Source organism: Ambystoma mexicanum, chromosome 1q, assembly GCF_040938575.1.
Source record: "Ambystoma mexicanum isolate Mex_15411 chromosome 1q, UKY_AmexF1_1, whole genome shotgun sequence".
Taxonomy (NCBI): domain Eukaryota; kingdom Metazoa; phylum Chordata; class Amphibia; order Caudata; family Ambystomatidae; genus Ambystoma; species Ambystoma mexicanum.
In genome coordinates, this window is record NC_090922.1 from 1,428,322,620 (window position 1) to 1,428,346,818 (window position 24,199).

At 44.8% G+C, this 24,199-nt stretch overlaps 1 protein-coding gene across 11 annotated transcripts in view; it reads right to left on the reverse strand.

Moving 5' to 3' along the window:
- Window positions 1–24,199, reverse strand: part of LOC138548762 (microtubule-associated serine/threonine-protein kinase 2-like) — a 2,396,492-nt gene that overhangs the window by 905,224 nt on the left and 1,467,069 nt on the right. For all 11 annotated transcript variants that reach the window (XM_069642298.1, XM_069642297.1, XM_069642303.1 and 8 more), the window contains one exon: window positions 22,080–22,171. In XM_069642298.1, coding sequence (XP_069498399.1) covers window positions 22,080–22,171 — 92 coding nt within the window. The remainder of the gene's footprint in view (window positions 1–22,079; window positions 22,172–24,199) is intronic.

Sequence of the window (24,199 nt, forward strand, 5' to 3'; positions counted from 1 at the left end):
CTGAATTTAGCATACAGCTTTTTGTTAACGTGTTGCATCGAGTGTGCCATGAGCCACCCCTTCATGGCCAAAGCCTGCGCATCCTTCTGTAGGTGGATGCCCGACTTATCCTCCGCCCTGATGCTTAGGACCTCCACCAGAACTCCTGCCTCAGGAAGCTCCCTTCTGGGGCTGGGGAATGCCCCGGAATTCCGACAGGCCAGCAATCCTGTCATGGAAGGCTTTTGCCCAAGAAGGTGTGCCCTGCCCCTCCTCGTCTGTGTCCTGCTGGTCATATGCCCCTGGAGGGGTGACACCAGAACCCTTTGGAGGTGCCTCCGGTGTGGGGGTTTGCACCTGCACCGGGGCTACTGGAGCCTTAGGAACGGGCTGCTGCAGAGGCGAAGCTGGAGGCTGGAGCATGGGCTGTGTTGCGGTGGGCTGCACGGGCAAATGCCTGAGGCAACATGTCCTTGATAATGCCCCTCAGAACGGAGCTCATTTGTGCAGATCGCATATGAGACATGAATTTGTCGAAAAAGCTGTCCCCGCAGGCTGGCTGAGCGCAATCCTTTACCGGAGGCGGTAGCCAATACGCCTGTTGCCTCCCCAGCCTTTGTCCATACATGGGGTCACAGTACCTGGAACCTGAGAAGTTGGGGTATGACATGTACCAGGTGACGGGCATCATTGGTACACAGTCTGCCCTTGGAGTAACTTCTCCTCTATTTATCGCCTGGCTGGGGACTTCCGCCCTGCTTGTGTGGGTTCCCGCCTATGAGGATCGGGAGTGGCGGCCATCTTGTCTCGTGCCACCGCAATTTTGTCTGTGCTTTGAGCACATGGACCTGTAGCCAGCGTGTTCCCACGCTCGGCCTGCATGCCTGTATGCACCGGCTCTGCCATACCGGCTCTGCCATACCGGGTGTACACCCGGTAGGCTGTGCACCACCAACCTCCCAGCCGGTAATTCAGGCCCTGCTATAGGCGCCCCCTCGAGTATGGAACCAGTATAAGGGCAAAGCCCCTCTGGACAAGTCCCGGTAGTGGTTGAGCTTATATGCCCCTCAGCTGTGGAACTGGTAGGGCCCTTGGATCCCTCGGCCATGAGGCCGGTAGCTGCGTGAGCCTTGGTGCTCCTGAGCCGGTGTAAAGGCCAGATTGACCCCTCCTGCCTGAGGGCTTCCCCAGGAAGGAGTCGCCTCTGCGGGGTGCTTCAGAAAATAAGGCACTTACACCTACCTTCTTTGTATTCCTCCTGACGTAGTCCTGGATTTTCTGTGGAGGTGTCTTGTTGAACAGCTCTCTCCAATGCGCAAGCCAGTGTGTAAGCAACCTGGGCGCGAGAGCGTTGTGCGCTGAGCACCCGTCCTATTCCTGGTCTTCACCAAAGCACCAGAGAGTGTGTGTGCGGGTCTGATGTAGGGAAGAAACGTCACATGACAGGCACCTACTAAAGCCTGTTAAGGCCGGCAGGCGCCGGGGACAAACTAGGGCACCGGTGGACAGTTTTCCCAAATCTCCAAAAGAAAAAGAAAATATTTCATGGAAAGCATGTGGAATTACGAGCTTTGAGGCCTCATCCAGAAGCGCTGGTGGTAGCTGTTTGTTCCCGTTGACGTGAAAAAGGGGACTGAGGTGTGGCACCAGTGGGCGGTGTTAGGGAGCCCGTGCTCCTGTTGGCCGCGGCCCAGTATATTTAAAGGGGAAATGTCTTTTTCTGGTGGAAAAGAGGTTCCACTCCTGTCCCTCGCAGGATGGAGGAAAGGGGACCGGACGTAGGAGTACAGTACGGATTCTGTACATAACGCAAGTACCGGTCAATTTAGAGGTCCAAGGATCGCTAAGCAGTTCAACACCAATTGATGAGAAATTGAAGATTTCTGGTAAGGCAGAGTGCACATGGTAATGAACAAGGACAGGGGAGGGAATAGAAGTATGCTAGGGTGGTTTGTGGGATCAGGGCTCGTTGGGCATAGAGCAATAACTAATTCACAATTTTGTCCCCATCATTCCAGGTCTGCAATGTCGGTTGAAGGATCATAGGACATGTTCCATAGCAACGAGGTTGTACCCAACAGTCCCAGCAATATCGAAGAGGACGATTAGGGTGATCTATGGACGCAGTTTCAGGAAAAGATGTGCAGTAGGGGAAAGGGTTGGTCTAAAAAGGTTCTGAGAGATGATCAAAACCCACCTTGTCAGCCCTTGGTGATTAAAGCACGAATATGCCCACCCTTAATAGTGGAAACACCGCCACCATGTGATGAGCTCCCAAAGGTTCAAACCAAACAGAAGTGTCAGCCCAGGGGTAAGAAGCAACCGGTTATTGCTCAGGGTGCACAGGACCTGTCGGTACCTGTGGTGGTGGGACAGCTGGCAGTAGGTCCAGCTGTGGGGGATAGTTTGGCGCTACAGTTGGAGCAAATTTGGCACCAGCACCTCTCTCCCGAAGGTCACGACAACTGTGGGTACAGCACTCGTAACACCTACAGCTCACTTGTTGGGGACTGATACAATTAGTATGGTATTGGAGGAGATGCTGATGTTGCTGAGGTGGGTTGTGCAAATGCCTGAGGAAATAAGCGGCAATCAAGTTGCCAGTGGAATGTGGGAAGGTCCCGTTGAACAGAATGAGATAAGGGGGCGAAGTGTGGCACCACCACTTTGGTAGCGGAAGGGATATCATGCGCAGGTGGGGCGCTGATGCTGGGTCAGCAGAAGGTGTCTGTAGACAGTGGCACCGCAGTCCCCCCGGGACTAGCGCAGCATTTGTTGGGAGAGGGGGGACCACACCACCCACCCTCGGTCACCATCGCGCCCCTACTATCTGGGAGGTCCCTCCCTGGCATGGCATACCCCCGGGAACAGAAAAGAACGTATTTGGGACAGGGAATTTTTTGATATGTTCTCTCTGTTGTCAGTTGAAACAGCAGGCCCAGACATTCGGCTTCACATGGAGAAGAAAAGGGAGAAAAGGCATAAACCTGCCGAAAATATTTTTTATTGGAAAAAGGCATTTTAATTGTTGCCAGCAATATGGATGGAAAGGTTTCCCGAGCAGGGCCCGTCTTATGGAAGTATAGGGACACCATTGTTAGAGAAGAAAAAGCATGGTTTTACGGGTTGGATTGATTATGACCAGGATTTTAGGTCGAACATGGCTTTGGTCCCAGATATGACGTGGGACCAAAAGGAAATGGAGGCTTGAGATTCCTTCATGAGCAGTAGAGAGAGGGCGAGCCAGGTTGTGGGCGAAGGGGCGAAGACTGCACACAAACCCTGCCATGATAAGAACAAGCACAACCACAACGCTGGCGGGCGGCCCTTTCACCAGGGCAGCTCATCACAGAGGGGACAAGAGCAAGGGTACAGGAACACGGGCACAGGACATGGGTCTAGAGGATCACAGGGGTCCATATCAGGGGGGTATCCCTGCCATTCTTTGATCAAGGGTTCCTACAGCTGGGGACCAAGGTGCAAGTCCCCACACGAATGCTCTAGATATTATAAGTTTATTACATTAGTGACTAACGTACACCTAGTCCATAGTCCCCCTTTGCTCCATACTGTATGGGAGTCCCTCGCTAGGGACGGGAAACAGCAACTTTTTCACCATTAAAAAATTGTCTTCCCCATTAAATTTACATGCAAACGGCCCTGTGAGCATGCGCTCCCCTGATTCCGACCACCGGCGCCACTCCTCAGTCCTCTTTGACGCATCGACAATATTACAATTGCCTAAGGACACAGGTTTATTACAGTGAGGATGGTGGGACGTATGGAGGAAAGGGGACTATGGACTAGGAGTATGTTGTTCACTAAAGTGAGTAACTTATAATTGCTCCTATGTCCCGTCCCCTTTCCTCCATACTGTATGGGCAATTACGACTGAATGTAGCCCCAGTGGGGAGAGTTGCCTCTCTAAGAAAACAAGTTCTTCAAAACTGCCTGCCCAAATGCTGTGTCAGACCTGCGCTGGCAAAAGGCTGATGGGTAAGCCACGTAACCGCCTTGCTGATCGTCTGCCAAGGGACACGTCTTTGGAAAGCCACAGCCGGGCCCTTGGCTCCGATGACGCGGGCATGCATGTTTGCTGGCAAAGGCTTGTGCTACCCCTCATACGCCTCTTTGAGGGCCATAACCATCCACCTTACTATGGAAGCCTTGGATGCTTGATAGCCCGGTTTTGATCCTCCAAATGTGATGAACAAGGCATCCGATTTACGGAAGCCGTTATTCCTGTCCAGATAAAATCTTAGAGCACACCTGACATCCAGACAGTGCATTACCTTCCGAGCCTCATCCTTTGGGTTTGCAAAGAATGTTGGGAGTACTACTATCTCCTCGTTCAGGTGAAAGGAGGAAACAACATTAGGAAGAAAGGCAGGGTGCGCTCTAAGATGCTACGGATGGTGTGGATGCTATGGATGGTGTGGATGTTGGCAACACCTGTTCCCCATGTTGTTGTCATATATATGTACCCCCAATAAATACCACCCACCTGTATCCCCATACATTTCTGTATCCCATATATACCTATATCCACCCTGTTGCTATATATCTGTATACCGCTATGTACGTCCCCACCGTCCTGCTCACGTGCCTGGTCTCAAGCGCTTTTATTGATAACCACCATATCACACCACTATGCTTACTCTACTATACGCCATCATTCAACTAGAACACAGCTATACCCTGATAATTCGGCCTAGCTGTTCACATACGAACACAACCCCATGATCACCTCATCACCCTAATAAAACACAGCAGCTGAACACATCCAACTGATTTCCTCAGCACCACACCACACCTATCGCTAGGAAGCAGCTATCATCCAACAACTACACCAGCTGCACACATATCCGGTGCACCCATGCACCATATGACACTCTCTCTCTACTGACTTGAACTACGGTTCCCCAGGGCGTTCCACCTACCAGTGCTTTGAGGTCATACCAATGATATATAAGGCGCTATATAAATGCCAAGTAACATAACCTTGTCCCGGTGAAATGTTCTGAAGCCAACAGGGCCTGAATTCCACTGTTACAGCGTGCTGATGTAAGTCCCACCAGTAGGGCTGTCTTAATGGTAACCAGCCTGATGTCCGCAGACGCATGGACTCAAAGGGTTAGTGCGCCAGGGCGCCCAGCACCACGTTAACGTCCCACACTGGATGTGGAGGTTTCACACGCAGATGTAACCTGGTTAGACCAGCCAGGTGTCTCTTAACCACAGGATTGGAGGATGAAAAGATGTCATCACCGGAGTTCTTGTAAGCCCTTATGGCTGCAAGATACGTACGGCAGGTGTCTTGTGCTGAGAAAGACAGAACATCGTTCACAAGGACTGCTTTATTATCATTTGATGGTCGACTCTTGCTCCCATCTGAGATTTAGGTTTAGAGCAGGCGTTATTCTATCCTGCGTAGAGTTTAATAAACACCCTTGAACTGTGATCACTTGTGTCTGTCTTTACTTTTGCCACCATAAGTTCCTTACACCCCGCTCGCATCCATTTGAAGGCTGTTGGGTGCCACCGAGGTGAGGGCCGCATCATGGTATGGAATAGAAGACAATGGTCTGTTAGAATGGCATTGGACCGCTGGCTCAGACGAAGCACAGAGGAGGCAAAGTGAATGTATTTCTCTCTCCTCTGACCCGTCCCTCTTACGTATCTTACTTTTGTATTCAGCATTGGGAGGTCAAAGAGGACGTATTGGCCTGTGACTTACCAGGGCTCAAGTCGAGGGAACACAGAGTGGACAGTGGTCGCCAAACTTAAGGACTTTACAAAAATACGTTGCCAGCCTTCAATTGTGTGTTGTGCTTGCTACACCAGGTGCGGAAGCCGGGACTCGAACCAAGATCGTCTGGATGAACAGCAAGACTCCTAGCCAGAAACCCACATGAAAGTCTGCCCACAAGACTCGTGACTTTATTCTGCAGGAAATGTTTAAATATAGCATGTCAGCGGTGCCATTTCATGCTTAGCAAGAAACATAGCAAGAAACATAGTAAGAAACGCTCCTCTTTTGGATTATTTTCTAGGCGTTAAGGATTGGCAAAGACTAATTCAATGAAATGTGCATATTTCACTTTAAATCTGTAAACTTCCTGTGACGTCACTTGCCACTATGTTAATGAGTCCAACTTTTTTTAATTCTTTTTAAAGGATTTGAGTTTGGTTTTTAAACATCGGAGAGCACTGTGGGAAGGAACGACAACTATGGTAATTGGACAGCTTTGGCAAGACGAAGCTCTCCACAAACTCAAGCATTCCATATGCAGGTATGGCATGATTGTCAGCAAACCCCACTTGCCAGATCCAACCACATGTGAGACAGTGCCAGCTTTTGGGACGGAGAATGCCCCTATATATGAGGCAGGGTGGACGAAGGATCTCTGCACCATATTAGACAGTCTCTCTACCCTAGGGCACCAAGCAAGCTTATTGAAGTGCGTAAGCATGTGATGTGCTAAATGTCACAATACCAAAGCATATAGTATGTGGAGCCATTCCCCGACCTTCCGCATGCTATTCCAAAACAAGTGGCAGCACGGGCAGGCCTGAAAATCTCAATAGACATAGCCACCTTACGCAGGGAATGAGCGAGAATAGTGATTGGAATGAACCCCACTCACTCAGCCCCAAAACATTTAAGAATCATGGATTTCCTTCAAAGAAAATAAGGCATTGGTACCCGCATCCAACCGTTTTGATTAGATTTCGATATTTATATTTGGATGTCTTTATTTCAGTTCATTTTTTGGTGCACATTACTTTTATTAAACATGTTTCAAAGAAGATTTGACCTCCTTTCCTTCAATTTGACAACTCAATCGCACTATTAGGCCATTCCTTTAACCACATGGACCCGAGTTTCTAAAGGGTCCTTAGCCACATGTGAATCTCAGTCCGCACTGGATACTTTTTGGTCCCCGTCTTTAAATCGTTTTGTGATGTGTTAGGGGAGCCCCACGATTTCTTATTCCAGCTAAAACACTAGAATGGAAATGTGGCTTTCCAAAGAAGGTTCTCGGAATTTCCCAATGGCTCGCATTCAGTGGAGATGGGATAAAAGATCATGACATGTCACTCAATGCCACTTGCATGACACCAGAGGACATTCTTGCTTAACCTAATGGTCAACACACACTGTAATTGTGCTGCGAGTAAACGTTATTACCCAAATTTAATGAAAACAATTGTCCGAATGACACAATTGACCGAATTGCAGTGGTCCTAATTGACCTTCTGTACAATTGACTGATATATATATTGGGCTGGTTTCGGTTTTTAATAATTTAAGGGGATTGGGTGGGTGGTTTCCTGGGGGGGGGGGTGGATTACATGGGGGCTGCAGGGGGATTCCCCCCACACATATATCCTAATTGACCTTTTAAATTCGGTCAATTATGCAATTGTGATTCGGTCAATTCATATACAACCGAGTAACCAGAGGCAAGACAGCAGAGACAGAGCACACAACCAGACTTGAAGGCTAGCCAAGATGATGTTGGTCAGAACCTCATGTGGAGGTTTTGTAATCTAGACCTGAGCCGAGAAGTGAGGTTGAACAGGGGAAGCTGATGATTAAGCGAGGGCAGCAGTAAGGCTACAGTTAACTCAGTAGTGGAGATGAAACAATTGAAGGAAAATAATGAAAACCAGTCAGGTGAGATAGAGGGGAACAATGACGCTTTTACATGTATGCTCATTTGTAACACACCGACTGCAATTGAATAGCTTCTTGGCAATGTTGATAGAGGAAAAGCAATATGAAACACAGTGCTACAATGGTTGGGGCCAGGCTTGCATTATCACAAGTTGTGAAGGATACAATGATTGGTTTAATTCAGGTCGCAACAATGTCCCAGGAGTGTACTTTGATGTGGACACGAGGTCCCATATAAACCGGAGGTCGGGAGAGCGAGCTCCGGGGTCTTGGTAGGATTACATGGACTCCCCTCCCACTTCCTAATTTGCATCTTCTCATCGGGGCTATGCGTAGGCCGTTGTCCTTTGTCCATAGAGGTTGACATGGGCAGTATCTTTCCACTTTGCCTTGCAGGTGAATAGACAATGAGGCAGAATATCCCCGAGATACTTTCAAGCACTGGAAGCAGTCCATGTTTTTTGGTTGTTCAGAGGGCTTAATTTTTTTCTTTTTTCTCGACTGAGCATCATCTAAGTGCTGCAATATTTGGTGTCTGTTTTGCCAAAGGCCTGATCATAGTCCAGAAGTGGTTTCAATAGGCATCCCCGCACCATTCATTGGTTCGACTTTGGAAATGAAGGATAGAAGTGTGTTCAGCGGTTGGAAATAGGGTTGTGGCTTGTGTCTGGATATTCCCCTCCAGGATTTGTCAATGGAACACCACATTCTTCAACACTGAATCTAGGACTAGCACTGTTAGCTTCCGGGTAGTTCCGCTCCGTCCAGTGCTCCTAGCAGGCCTTTGTTATCATCACTGTTATTCTGTAAAATAAACTATCCACTCGTCAATTCAGGCTGGATGGAGACGGACCTCCTCAAGCACCCACAGAAAGACCCCCAAATGAATTACAATTGAGGCTGGTTGCAGGAGGCAGAACTCCTCAATCATTATGTACGATGATTTAATCCAGTGAAATCTAGGTCGGGAGAATTTCCCATCCACCCAAAATCAGGCATGCCCAATTTTTATTTAAAGTTATTTTTATGAACCAGGTCCATGCCAGAATCGAATGCCTACAACCTCCATCCTCTTTTGGGACATAAAACACACAGGGTTGCACAGAGTCAGTGGAAAGGGGGATACATATACTCCATATTACATTCCCAAGTGCATGTTTATTCTCACCGGTTACCAAGCCAACTTAGTTGAACTTGATCTGAAAGAAGGATGTGCATACATGGTGGCGATCCAAGGTCAAGATCAAGAAATAAAACACATCAGGAAAACTCATGCAGAGCTGTCCAGTAACTCACCCTTTCTTCGTAAACTGGCATCTAAAAAAGGTAGGTTTTATGCTCCTGTCCCGATACAAAATCTGTGTGATTTATAAGTTTTGGCAGACACAGGGGACCTGGATTTCAAAACAAACTTTGGCCAACTCGATCTAGGAAGGGAGAGAGTCATAAAATCATCTTCAAAAAAGTTCTTCTACAAGAACTCAAAAATTTTGATGGAGCGGATATTTCAGTCAATGGGATTGCAGATCTGGAGATCAAAATTGGACAACACCATCTGACACATCAGGAGAATGTTATATGTAAGGGTGCAAAAGGAAGGGTCTGACATGGTGGTGATATAGTTGTTGTTATAAACTTTTTAAACTTTTATTAAAGTTAAAATGAGGGCTTGGAAACATTCCTCCCTGTCCCTAAGAGAGGATTCCCTGCCTCAAAGAAACTATTAAAACCGTCAGGATGTCAACATAAAATGTCTATCACAGTTGTGTCCAAACACCCTAAAACTAATAACAAATCTAAAGTGCAAGGATACTCTGTTCTGAAAAGGGTACTGATGAAACTTCTTCAAAGGAAAGGTTCTAAACGTCAGTAATGGAATTAATCAAAAGAAATGTCCTATTTCACAGATGAGGTGTTCCAATGTCCGTGAATTACTCCTTTCCCCTGGCTCTTGGCTTGTTCCACTACACAAGCCCAGCTGATGACTTAAGAGAAACAACACAGTTGATTTAACTCCTGGTTTATTATATGGGCGTTTGTTTCCCAGACCCACGGTTATGGTTGTAACCAACTTGGTTTTACTCTGCTGCCAAGTTTGGTCCTCCTTGGTAATTGTTTCTCGCTCTCTGGCAGATTTTGAACAAAGGTAATGTAAACGTCTCCAAGTGTCTCTTCCCATTGGGTACTAGATGCATTGTGCCATTTGTAAACCCGGGTCGTTATTTATTCTCTGGGGAGATCTCGTTCCCTCTTCTTCTCGATTCTCTTTTTGGTTCCAGACCCGCTGTGCTGTTTAGGTGGATTTATTGTCTCCTCTGTATCCTCTTTTCTCTCTCTGAGGGTCCCCAACACTCCTCTCTTGGTCTAAACAGGGGTGCAAGCCCTCGACTCGCTGCTGGTTCCTTTGATAGCTTGGTTTACTCTCTGGCCAACCTTGTATTTAGTTTGTGTCTCCCTCTCTCCTTTTTTGGGGTCTTGGCCCCTTTTATTCTCTGGGATAAAAGTGGTTGCGAGACCCAGATTTGCAATACAGTTCTTTAACAGCCTGGTTCACTCTCCTGCCAAGGCTCTTTCTCTCTTGGATTTCCTTCTCTCTCTGTTAGGGTCCCTGACCCTCTTGTTCTCAGGTTTAAATGTGGGTGTGAGTCCCAGACTCGTAATACAGTGCTTTGCCGTGCTGCATTTCTTCTTTATTTCCATCTCTTCCTTTTAGAGTCTGCAACCCTCTTATTCTCTGTTTTAAATGTGGATGTGAGTCCCAGACTCACAACTCTCCTCTTGGATAGCTTGGTTCACTATCCTGCCAAGCTAAGCTTCCTCTTGCCGTTGTTTCACTGTTAACTAGAGTATATGACCCTCTTTCTGTCTGGATTTCTCTCAGGGTGTCAGCCCGTGGTACTCTCCGACTTTCAGGCTTCCCAACCCTCTCATTCGGTTCTCACCGTGTTTCTCCTGGTTTCCCATGACGTCCTGTCCGTTCCCACCAGCCCGCGTACCTTTGCTTTTGGTTCACATATTCTGGGCCACAGCACTCCTCCTTGAGGCTCAGCTCGCATTCAGGTTTGTTTTCGTGTCTGTCACCTGTCAGCAGTCTTCAGCATCCTTCTCGCGGTCTCCTCCTGGCTCGTTGTTGCTGTAAACACCGTGGGACACCCTCGGCTCTACTCAGGAAGCGAGTCGCGTACTACCCAGGTCTTTGGCTACGCTCACTCGCTCTCTCCGTTTGTAAGACTGGGTTTCCACTCTCTGCTTCACAGTTGATGGGTTGACTTCGTTGACATCACTTTGCCGGATGAGCTCCCTCTTCTTTGGTTTTTCTCTGCTATTTTGAATCCCGTTGCTCCAATGAGATACTATAGAGAGCTAAACCGCTCACCACAGTTTAGCTGAATGATCTTCGTACTCCTTATCTTCTTCTTCTCAGTACCCGAGTTAAAAGGTATAGGCCTGGAGAGTCCGATTTTCCCGAGGCTTTCTGTTATACATTGTGTTAGCTGGATTACCGTCACAAAAGTGCATATGGGTCGTGACTGGCAGTGTATCTATGGGGTCTGCTTCTGTGGGAGCAGGAGCGGTGGGCCCATATGCAGTATACCGTGTCCTCTGGACATAGTAATCTCTAATCACTGCAGTGATCTGATGTGATAGATACCCTAGGGGAGAAGGGACGACATCCGAAGATTTGTCACATGGGGCTCCTGAGAGAACACCATCTGTTTACTGGGGTACAACTTCATTCAGAGGATGATCCTTCTGATTGATTGCATGTACGAGGTTCTCTGGACACAAACAAACCATCCAATCAAGCTGAAAAGGGGTACCAATTATGTCAGTCTGAATGGCACCGGTCACTTGTTCAAATGATACCCCAAACAGATTGAATTTCATAATCAAAACAATCAGGTTCCCGAGATCACCTTCATCTCAGAAGAACAAAAAAATGATGAGGGGACCTCATCTCAACTCCTACAAAAAGAATCCCCCTCCCAAGAAGTGGTCTTCCACAATGAAGTGGATACTTTAAAGTTCTACACTGAGTAGGACTCGAAAGATATCAAAAGTTATCCTGAAAAGGGTCCATTCAGATAAATGGAAGAAAAGATTGTGTTCTCATTAGTGTGTCTAAATAATGGAAAAATACTCATAAGTGAAGCCCTGTTTCGGCGATTTCAGGTCATTCTCTCTTTTAACAAATCAATGGGAAGCTAGGCTGGAAACCCCAAATTTAAAACAAACATACATTACTTAGCAGGTGCATGTCAAAAATGTTAATTGGCAATACAACTACTGGCCATAACTGTTGGATTGTTAGAGATGTCACTTATGATTTTTATCTGGGTATTTAATTTTGATTTTTATTAATGGCAAAGTTTGGCCAAGACTGGGGATATCCCAACAGGCTTTGACAATGTTGAGAAAACATTTTGGTCACCTCAATGGTTTCCCTGCGCTGTTGAGGTCCAGGCAAAAGAAGAGGTTACTAACCCAGGACAGGTGTGACAATGTACAGTACCAATCAAAATAGGAGGACAAACCCTGACAAATAAGGAAGCGTTTATAACTTTGAATCATACCCTTCAACAACAAAGACTGGTCATACATCCAACACCACTAGTCACTTTTAATGACATAATTTGAATATTGATGGGTAACAGCAATCCTCAAACTGTTATCTTGGGTGCAGGCACCTCAATTGAAAGGTGGTCGAATCGCAAACTACTGATTTAGAACATGAAATAATAGGACTAATTCCAGAAAATTACTATGACAAGATCAATAGTATCTGACCAGAAAACATGAAGGGGGGGCATTTCTTGCTGTGTTTTTCACGCCCTTAGGGGAAGAAGATGTTACCTGTGACATTTCCGAAGATTAGATAGTATACCATCAAAAAAGATCTCCCCACTCAACTGGAGGATACTTCTGAAATATCAAAACCAGAGGTACAAGAACTGATCCATCTGGAAGATGCCTGCGAGTCCGATGTACAATGATAACTTGCAGGCACATCAGCAAAAAACTTCAACAGGCTCCAAACAGTACAAAACAATGCACTCCACGCAGCCCTCTGCATTCCCAAAAAGAGACCACATTTCCCAGGCCAGGCGAGGAAACGGTCAACTTTAAGATCCTCACCCCAACGCACAAATGCATCAATCTCACTGCCCATCCTACCCATCAGAAACCATATCCAGAGACACCTCGACACGCCCAAAAATAAGTCACCACGCTAACAAACTCCCCATTCCATCCGTCCAGGAGGCATTCGCTTTCCCCACAAGGCACCCAAACTCTGGAATGCCCTACCCAACGCACTCAGAGCTGAACCCTCCTTATCCACCTTTCGCAAATCCCTCAAAGCCACTCTGTTCAACTAGATCCTCCGCTCCCCCACACAGCATATCTGGCAAATAAGTTGAATTCATCCTATGAAACAAGATGTAATGTATCCCATGACTGCTATGTAACCACCATCCTATGGAACCTCTAAGATGTAATGTTACCTATGTTTGCTATGTAACCACCAAGCAAGCTCTCTTTATCCTCTGTAACCAGCCAGAGACTCTGTAACAGTGCCACGATGCCAAAGGGCTATTGTGCGCTTTAAAAATGCTAATAAATAACAGAGACAGGTAATTCCTTGATTTCCCTGAGTATCTTCTCAGTCAACTGCTATGATTGCTGGCATACAACTATTCATTCAACAACACCTACAGACCCTGAAATAGCCCTCATGTTTTTAGACTATACCGGCTGCCTCTCACATTCATGAAATTACTCATGGAGAAGATCTGGAAACGTGTGGGTTCATTTGTGTTATCCACAGTACCTTTAACAATCCAGTAATGAGAATCCTAAAACCAAATGGACAGTGGAGACTTTGTGCCGACCTAAGGTAGTTGAATAAACAGGTATGACTTTAATATAACACATTATTGCTTGACTGGCTTCCATGACACGCAAGGAGGAAAGACTCAATTAGACCCAAATCTTAAGAAGCATTTGAAAAAATACATATTTTTATTTCATAAGTAAATTGATTAAAAAAACATTAAATCGTTATGACCCTTAATGCATATTGGGTGTTACTCAATAAAATATTGTACATACATATCACCACGTTACCTTTGTGATAGCTCATTGTGCACGTTCAGACTGTCCAGTATACTAAAGAAAATGAAGGCTCAGATTGGGCTTACATCTGTAGAAATAGACATGCAGCACTCCCTCGTCACTGAATTATGCTCGTCTGTCCAGGTTGTACTAATGCAAGACTTGTTTGAATGGTTTACATGTACAGTCTGAATTAACTTGTTATCTAGCACTACCACTCTCTTCAACTAAGTTTATTTTTTCCAATTAACTTCTATCAATGTAACAGGCACTGTCTGCTTGGCATCTATGCACAGACGGAATTAGTTGTCCTCAAACACACTTGTGAACACTGGTCCTCCCAGCTCGCGTGATTCCCCTTCACTCGAGCTTGGAGCTCTGCTTTTCCAACTGTTTTTGTGGAATGTGGGCCCCATCATTGGGCCCTCGCTAAGGCTCCAGTAGTACTCTGAGCATATATAACAATTTCTTATTACATATTGAAAAGACTGAGTGGGCTGTAAAGGTTTCTACAGATGTAGGCCCAATCTGAGCCTACATTTTCTTTAGTATACTGGACAGTTTGAACGTGCACTATGAGCTATCACAAAGGACCCATTTCAAAAACATAAGTGTTTGTATGTTATGATAAAAAGTGATTGTGAAGTGAAAGGGCTGGTAAAAAAAAACAATGAATTGTATGATATTTGAGAGAAGTGATATAACATAAGGATCCACAACACAAGACTGGTGGAATATTTTACAACAAGTGTCCATGCACAAGGTACATGAACAAACACTTGTCAGGGGATACACACAGTTTATGTAGATGGATGTTCATACAATATTACTAAAAGTAGGAAAAAATATGAGTTGCTGGCATTAGGAACATGTGGGTGAATGATGTTCCCAGAACACCTTGCTAGTCACAAAAAAGGTCTCTGAAGTAGTCAGGTGGCAGAGCAAACAGCAACTTATCAAGCTGTCCTCACTGCCATAAACCACCAACTCGCAGAACTGGTGATTATCACTGATTCCGATTATGTGCAAAATGGATCAGTGGAACACCGGATTTATTGGAAAAACAGATACATCCTTTGTGCAAATAAACTGTTGAAACATGGTAGATTGCTCCAGGCTATTGATTATCTGGTGACGTCTAATAAAGCACAAACTACAAGTCATTCCAAATGACACCCTCTGGGCGGCCCAAGGCATTTGCAGGCAGGAACACATTTCACAAGCTATAAAATCCGCCCACTGGCTCCCAGTTAAGGATAGAATCAAGTTTAAGATCCTGTGCATCACCCACTGATGCCTACCTAATGACGTTCCTCCTTACCTCACACAGAAAATCAAGAAACACTTTGGACAAGGCCTGTAAAATCTGCCTACACTCATCGGCTCACCACACCCAGATTACACCTAGATAAATTTGGGGGGCTCGAGCTTCCCATGCTGGGTCTCTGCCCTGTGGAATGCGTTTCCCTCCTACAACTGCTTTAGTAAGAACCTTAAAACCTACCTCTTTAACTGACATAACCCTGCATGTGTACTCCCTTCCCAAGTAGCCTGGCTACGACAGTCTGCCACCTTTTTTCTGTAACCAGCACCTAGATGCCCATGGGCTTTGCACGCTTCCTTATAAATGTAAACATAAATAAATAAAAAAAAGAGTACATCTATTTGAAAACCATCAATGTTCATTTCACAACAGAGGGTCCTGATAAAACTGTAAATTACTGCTGACTGCTTGGACTTGGCCAAAACAGGAGTTCTACAGTGGGATTTCATAAATATGGAACACCTTTTGGGAGATATCCGGGTCAAAGCAGTGACCAGATCACAATCTTGCACTGATAGTGAACTTTCCAGCTGCTCACTGGAGTAGGGATGCTCCTGATACAGACTTGATCACTGCTCAAAAGGATGATCCCACTTTTTATAAGACCCAATAGGTTTCCCTTTGACAGAACCAGATTAGCAAGGAAAAGAAGACCTTTAAGTTCTGATGAAATCTCAGATGTTTAAGATTCAAGAGATACTACGAGAAGGTGCTGACTGGCCACATTTGAGCCAGGATCTCAATGGATACTTAAATGGGTGTCTTGTGTGTTCTCAATTCCAACCAAGTTCTCCCACACACAAAGCTCCTCTACACAAAAGAGGACTGACATTACCATGGTCTGATCTGCAAGTAGACTTCATTGGACCAGTGTAACCCGTTCTTCCAGAGGAAACAAATACATGTCAGTGACAAAGTGCATGGAGAGCATCTTCCTGCGCAAAATTCTAAGTCAGAGACAGCCGCCATTTTGATTATCACCCACATATTTTCTCAATTCTAACCTGCTCAAAGGATTGAGTCTGACAGAGGTAGTCATTTTACCAGTGAGGTGATGACTAAGATGCGTACGATGTAAGAAGTGAAAAGACAAACAGAGCAATTGTGAGTATCTTGAAGAGGTTTATGGTTGATTGTGGACCAAGTGTGGACATTCAATTGCTGCTTTCCCTGATGGTCTTAATAGCGACACCTTCTGCCACCATGATGTCTCCATTTGAATTTAAGACACCTACAGCATGCTTTTGCATATGCGCCACACCATCTGGAGAAGCATGCTGAAGGGATGAAGACATATGAACTGAAAACAACAAAAAGGAATTGCAAGATAGGTGACAGGGTTTATCTCCAACTTTCAGAGGAACCAATCAAAGGAGAAAAAGTATTTACCTCGTTAACGAGGTGACTGAGATTGTTGACAAATTCTCCTGTCGCCTATAAGATCCAAATCCAAAAGGAGATCCAACTGAGGTAAAATGGGTCAATATCAATCAATTTAAAAGCCCTCACCCTCGACTAGCTTTGAGAATGATTGAGGAGCCAACCAAAGCCAGGGCTGAAGACATTTCTGAAGGATTTAACCAGTGGAACATAAAGGAAAGTAAGTGGTAAGTAACAAAATGAGAAGGCAGAGAATGACCGGCTAAAGTGTTATTATAAAAAGTGATAATACATCGGTAGCAGGATGTTCCCTGTAAAAAATACAGAGAGGAGATAAGACCCATAGAATAAACGTCCATAGGTCCCTAAAAAGAAAGGAGATTGTGGCAGATCGACTCATCCGTAGCCATTCAGATAGAGCCAAGTAGGAATTAAGTCTCCTGTCGCAATTGGGAGATATTGTAGGGAAACCCATACTAAAGGAAAGGATGCAAATGAAAAGTACACATTAAAAAAAGAAAAATATATATAAACTGCATTCTCTCCAAAGCATTTGTAAGAAACACATGCAACAAAATGTTATGTCAGCAGGACAGCTACAACTAAAGTTTTTACGTCCACCTTAAATGGCAAGGCAAAGGCATAATTAGTTTAAGTTACATGGAGGCATGCAGCAATCAGTATTAACAACAGTCAAATCTGGGATGGAAAAATGGCTGCATGTTATAGAAAAGTAAAGGGCAAATTGAGGCCTACATTATTTCTACTGTCTTCTTTACAGGACTGAGAATCAGCATTACTGAATAAAAACATACTGACACGAAGTGTAAATCTTTGACAGGAGCGTGATTACAAAAATGGTGTCCCAGTTTAAGGAACTAATTGGAACATTGAAATGTGGAAAAGAAAGTCACTATAAAGGTTACATTTGTGAATTAAACAAGCAGCAACTTTGGGCTACAAAATATAATTATTTTTCATCTGACCCACCCACAGTGCTGGAAGGAGGTTTGCCCAGCAAAATGAAACCCAGGACTTAAAAACCTGGCCTATAAACTTTATGACACTGCCTAGATATACCAAAGGATACATGTTCTCTTTGTTCTCAAAAGACAGGTCTTGAGAGGAAAACCAATACTACTCATTAACCTTCACTTATCACTGGGTCTATCCAACTATTCCCTGAAAATACAGAGAAATATATCCTGAGGAGTAGGCTACCATTGGACTTCTCCCAAGTAATCAACAACCTTCATCAAACAGGTCTTCCATTAAGGATGAAATTCATGCGTAATCAGACATGAAGTCTGGCATTTGCAACAGGCAGCTTGCGTAATCACTCTGAACAACTGGACTTAAAATAACTTTATGTCAAAGAGTCCCATGACAACCACCCTCTTGGGGGTTATAAATGGCCTTGCTCTGAGCCTCAAAGGGACAGAAACTTGTTACATGGGAAGGAAATTAATTGCAGTTTTAAATTGTACATATAGGATCACATTTCCTTGAATAGCTTTTGATTGGAATGGTACAAAAGCTATATAGTATCAGCTGAATGTAAAACAATATTTGTTAACTATGCAAACTATACTACGGTAGGTATTTTTGCACAGAAACGTTGCACGTCAGTGTTACATATATCCAGGCGTCTGTGCTGGCTAAGCCGATATTCTGAGATAGGAATAGAATACTATTTGTTAAAGTGTAAAAGAACACAAATGTGAAATTCTGGTGCACACACATCACATGCAAGCTGAAATGGGAGTAACACCATTTGATTCACCTGACTGAGATCCATCGACAACTAATCAGTAACTTAATCACATTTGTGGAACATTCTGTTTTAGAAAATCACAATGGTTTAATATAAAAATCTCAAAGATGACATCACATCAAATGGGAGGAAACTGTGTTTAGAGGTTACTCCCCTTAGGCTGCCTTCCTCATTAATATGCCCATGAGTACAAAGAGGATGGTTTAGTGTGATGTCCTTTTTAAACACTGTCCTATCACAGACTGTCCAATCAACAGAGAGATGATCCAGAGGGGAGGTCGCAGGTATCTAGCTTGGATGTATGTAATTTCACCGAAAGGTGAAATCTTAAAATGTTGTTTTCTTTGAATTTTTTTTATATTATGCAGGTGAGACCCCCGCAACCTCACTTACACATACCTTATCCTATACCCTTACCCCACCCCATCTATGTTTTAAAATGTACCCACATACCCAACAAAATTCAAAGAAAAAATAATTCTGAGACTTCTCATTAGGTGAAATTGGATTCAGTGAAATGTAGGTATCCCATCTAGCTCATTCTCTGATAAACTGGCCTGCCGCCTACTCCAAAGGCAATATCGTATCGCCATCTGCTCCAAGAAGAGGGCTCATGTTGAAGCCTGCATCTCTGGAGCCACCAATAACATGGCTGAACCCTTTAGAATCTGCAAGCAATATGCCAATCCTACTGCAGTCTCCTCCCTCCCAGGCGCTCTGAATTGCACTGGCCGCCCACTTCTCAAAAACATCCTATTCTCTCTCATCTGCTCCTCCCCCAGTTCCCCTTTTTTCTTGTCTCCCTTGCCCCCCCTCTCCCTTCATACTCTCTTCCTTCTCTTCCATTGCACCAGATGAGATCTCTAGAGTTGTCAGCTCTATGAAAGTCTCCTCTAAACAGGTGTTCCCCCTGCTCCTCCAAAACCATCAAGGACAACATCTCCTCTCTGGCCCCAGCTTTGGCTGACCTCTGCAACCATTCCTTTGCCACTGGCTCCTTCCCCAACCCCTTAAGCAATCTCTTGTGCACCCTCTCCTAAAAAAGCCTTCTGCTGACCTCTCTTGCCCGGCTAATTATCGCCCATTTCTCTCACTCTTTTTTTGGACAAACTCATGGAGAAACTTGTCATCCCCCAACTGATCTTCCACGCCGAATTGGCGGCTGCCTCCATGACCACGTGCTCTGCCATTGATCTCTGCCTTAATGCAGGTAAAACTGAGAGGCTTCTCATTGGAACACCTGCTCCTTCCCTCCCCCACTCTCTGGCCAGCATCCTTGGGTCCCCCCCCCTTCACTCACTTGTGGGGCTAAAAACCTTGGGCTAATATTGGACTCATCTCTCTCGTTCTCTCCACACATCAAGCACCTTGCCAAGAAGTCCAAATTTCAGCTCCACCTCCTCAGGGGCAGTCTACCTTCCCTCACCTTCCCCCTGAACCTCAATGTCTCCAGATCTCTGGTCTTTCTAGGCTGGACAACTGCAACAGCCTCTTCCTTAATCTGCCTCTCCCCCCATCCGCCCCCTTCAACTTATCCAGAATAGGATTGATAGACTTATCCTTCTTGTCAAGCCCTGGGACGACATCTCTCCAGCCCTAAAATCTCTCCACTGGCTCCCGGAGAACGCAAGGATCAAATTGAAGACCCTATGCATCATCCACAAGGTTGCCTGATGCCTGGTTCCTCTCTACATCCAGCTTTCCCTCCCAAAATACCTCCCTGCCAGAGTGCTTCGGTCCTCTGGCTTAAAGCAAAGAGTGGGTGGTAGATTCCTCTCCTCGGCTGGTTCCTCCCTCTGCAACAGCCTCCCTACCCCTTCTGACTTGAGATGGACCTTCTTAAGTAACGAAAACTGATCAAGAATTTCCTTTTCTCCTCTTCCTTCCCCTTGCCCCTTCCCCTCATGTGCTAAATGCTCCATTTGCCACTGCGACTGGGGCCTGGTCCCTACCGAGTCATACAGGGGCCAGGCACCACCTACCAGTCCCCCTAGCATCCCAGGCCAGCACGTGCCCTCGGGCTCCCTTCCCTTGGACAAGCACCAACCTGATCCAGCTTGTCCACCGTACTCACCGCCCTTTGCCCCTCTCTGTCCTCTGACAATTGCCATCTTGGCCCCCCCAGCATTTGTCCACCCTCCTTATGACACCACACACATGCACTTCTTCGTCACCCTCCGCCCCCTGCACTTATCGCCTTGACTTGTACTTGCACAGTAGGATTTTCTTAAGGCCAATATAACCGTTTTTTGCATGGGTTCTATTTCCTGTGTCCTTCCTCCCTATTGCGTAGCCTGGAAACACTTGTGTATAGGCTCCATAGAAAAGGCCAATAAATAAATAAATAAGGCCTTCCTCAGTGGAAAAATAGACAGGCCCGATACAGAAGGAGAGAAACAGGGCAGTGGATGATAGCTGACCCTTCTTGCTGGACGATGCCCACCTGTTTCTAGAATGGATAGTTGAACCAGTCTTTGAGAGGATACCCACAAGTCTGAGACAGCCAAAAGAAATTCCTATCCAAGTAGAATGCCAAGGGGACATATACTTCTATGGGGAGGTATACGCTAAAGGGGAATAGAGTAAATCCCAGCACCCGCTTATTTGTGAAAGTACTGAGGAGGGGTATATCAATTGACTGTACCATCCTGGAAAAAGTAGTAAATATTTTAGAAGTGCGAGTGCTTCTGGAAATTTGTATTTGATAAAATAGACCCTAATGTGTGTATTTTGGGGGATCCCAATGTCTTTTCTGCATAATGGAGCCATACATCATTTCACATTCCTAGAAAAAGATCACCAAGCAGAGTCCTGCTACTTGCTCTGAACCACTCGAAAATAGGAGAGGGGTTTCAACTGCCACAATAATTTCCCCAATATACATCTCTCATTGAAAAATGACAAATGTACACTTCAACATTTACGTTTCAATGCATGTTGAAAATACGCTCATGTACATATGGTGATGTGTGTGCTTTAAAACGTTTGCATTCAAGTTAAATGCAGCTTTGACAATTTAACCAGTATAAAATTATGTATTGCAGTAATTTTTGACATTTCAAAAAGAATGTGAACGATGTACAATTTTATATTTAAAAAAAATGATTTTAATTAATTGAACTTCTGCGCAATCCTGTGTCTTTCTTGTCCCAAAAGGGGAAGGAGGATGTAGGGAGTCAATAGGGTAAAATGGGAGCATCGCAGATTCATAAAAACAACTGTTATCAATAAATAAAAATAGTGCATGCATGATTTTGGGTGGGTGGAAAAATACCCCAAACTAGATGTTTCCCAATTGAAACATCCAACAAATCAGAGAAAGAACTCCAAAAGGATAAAAATGAAGGCGGGTTTCACGATTGCTGGATTCAGAAATCCTCATGTATTCTAGGGTGCCTTGTTTAAGAACATTGGTGCATGCGTGCTAGAACAGTCAAAACTCCTCCAGCTTAAAGACAGCAAAGATTCTACCCCGCAAACAAGGAAAGACCCCTACACCACACCTACACAATTTGGAAAAATGTAATCTTTGTTATACTTTGCTAGTAGGTTGAATGTATCACAACAGAGAGTTAAACTAAGAAATAAGTTCTCGATCAGACTACTGCTTACAGCCTCTCAATTTGCTTCCTTTGTTGTATAAACAGGGTGCTCACTTGATAAAACAAACACTTTTGATAACCTGATCATGCATTCACTCAAATAGTCTTTTATAGCACATATGAATTAAAATGTCACTTTATTAAAACTGGCCCACCCTTGCTACCTTTAGAATTAAACATGAATAGAACATATACAAACCGGCAGTAAAAGGAACTCTGCATTACCTGTGTGTCCATGTAGAGGGGAGTGTGGCCGGGGCAGTGTAGGTGAGGTACTGGACGTTATGATCAAACTCTTCCGATTACTTGTGCGGCAGCTGAAATGGAATGCAAGCTATTTGTGAATAGGAGGCACAATAAGAAACAAGGATACCAACAGTCATTGAAAGAAGGGGAGAGGGGTAAAATAATCAATAACTTAAAGGAAAGAAATGAGAGTCACAGATGTCCGAACAGGAAGCCCACCGAAACCATCTCATAGGGAGCCAATTCTTCCATTCTAGCAGACTAGATCCAAACTGGTAAGCACGTGTGCTGACTTCTGTAGCACACCCAATAAAAAAGTTTTGTATGGCTATGCGCAGCTATATTTATATACTCCTTTGATTTCAAACAGGTACTGCTTGAGGTTGTGCCACATAACACAATGGATCATAACAGACTGAAAATTCAATAAAAGAAAATGAGTGTTGATGGTAGATGGGGATTATGGGATACATGGTAACGTGACTCATTTCATGGTCCCATGAAAGAGGACTTCACTGAAAAATGTCAACGCCTCCTTACAATCCAGTTCCAACTTTCCCAGTCATCGAAATGTGAAGCAAAATAAGCCTGATTTGAGCAGGAGAAATATGTTTGTGTTTGAAATGCCTTAAGGTACAAACTTGTGCATTACTCAGACTTCGGGAGTCTAAAGGTAAGGCCACAGACATCAGTGACTCATCCACTATGTGGGAACGAGGCTAGAGATAACAGCTGCGGGTAGGAGTTGGGATTCAGCATTCTGGATCTGTAATAGGGCTTTGGAGGCCTCATGGTGAAATGACGCTGAAAACTACATAAAAGAACAAACGATGACACATTTAAGCCATATATATCTATGTAAAAACGTTCACTTAGCTACAATATTTATTTCAATCGAAACTCAATCATGTGATCAGACTCTTTTCATGTGTGAAATGCCCTGATGCGTTTGTTAGAGGGGGTGTAGGGCAGGATCACGTCCAGTTGGCGGTGGGCATTTTCATGGCAGTCAGCTGCAAGCAATCACACTCCTTCCTTATCATAGACTCACATGATGGAATGCTTAAGACGCATTAAGAAAATACCCATGCACAACAGTAGACCGTAGGTGTCCTCCCAGGGTGAGGCAAAGTGGGGAAAAAAACTCTCCCTTTCGTACTCTGCCCCCACACCCCACCATCATCAGTCTTAAAAGTGCTCCTTTGGCCAGTCGCCAATCACATTTTAACAATCCTTTTTTCTGGGCAGAAGAGATGGGCCAGCTATATCTGTGAAGGGGCCATCTATTAAGATGGATTCCCACTTTCTGGTCACCCTGTTTGGTAAATGCCCTGTTTACAATTGAATATTAAACAACAAAAAAAGCATTTTCAATAAACACGTTTCCACCAGTTCTTGTTCCCCTTCCTTTAAGCATGCCATCCCAGAGTATGCTTCGAATATGGTGGTGGCCTTTTAAACTGCTCAATCTCAATCAAATGCTTCTATTGTGCTGACCGCAGTTATTAGAACATTGAGTTTGGCCAACTGCTTGCCAACCAGATTGTCACAATGGGGGTAGACAGACCCCCACCCTGAATATGAGCAAGTGACCAGGCAAATCCTTCCCTTGGTCGAACGGTACATTTTACAGCATATATATTTTAGAAGCAGTAGCAAAAAGTCATATTGTACAGGGAACGTTAACATCTCGTCAACATTCCCTTAACCCGCTGAACTACTTTGGTTGCTTTTTACTTTAGGACATATTACTCTACTTTCAAAGACTACAACCTCAGATGTGGATCCCTGATTGTGCTCCAAATCACACTATTACCAGAGCAGCTTAGTTATTAAAGTAGGCAGGGAAAACCATTGTGATAGGGAGACCGGAATCTTTCGTTTTGTTTAAACAAACACCGACTACAATGCCCACAATGAGTCCACGTCCTCCTTCTGACTCGCTACAGTACTTAGCCATTTAAAGCACTGCATCAAACCTTGTTGAAAAGTGCAGTTTATGTACATGGCTTTAAAGCCAATAGTGTTTCATTCTCCACACAACCACAGCACACGGATCCATTTAAGCCATGCAGTCAAAAAATGAAGGTGTAAACATG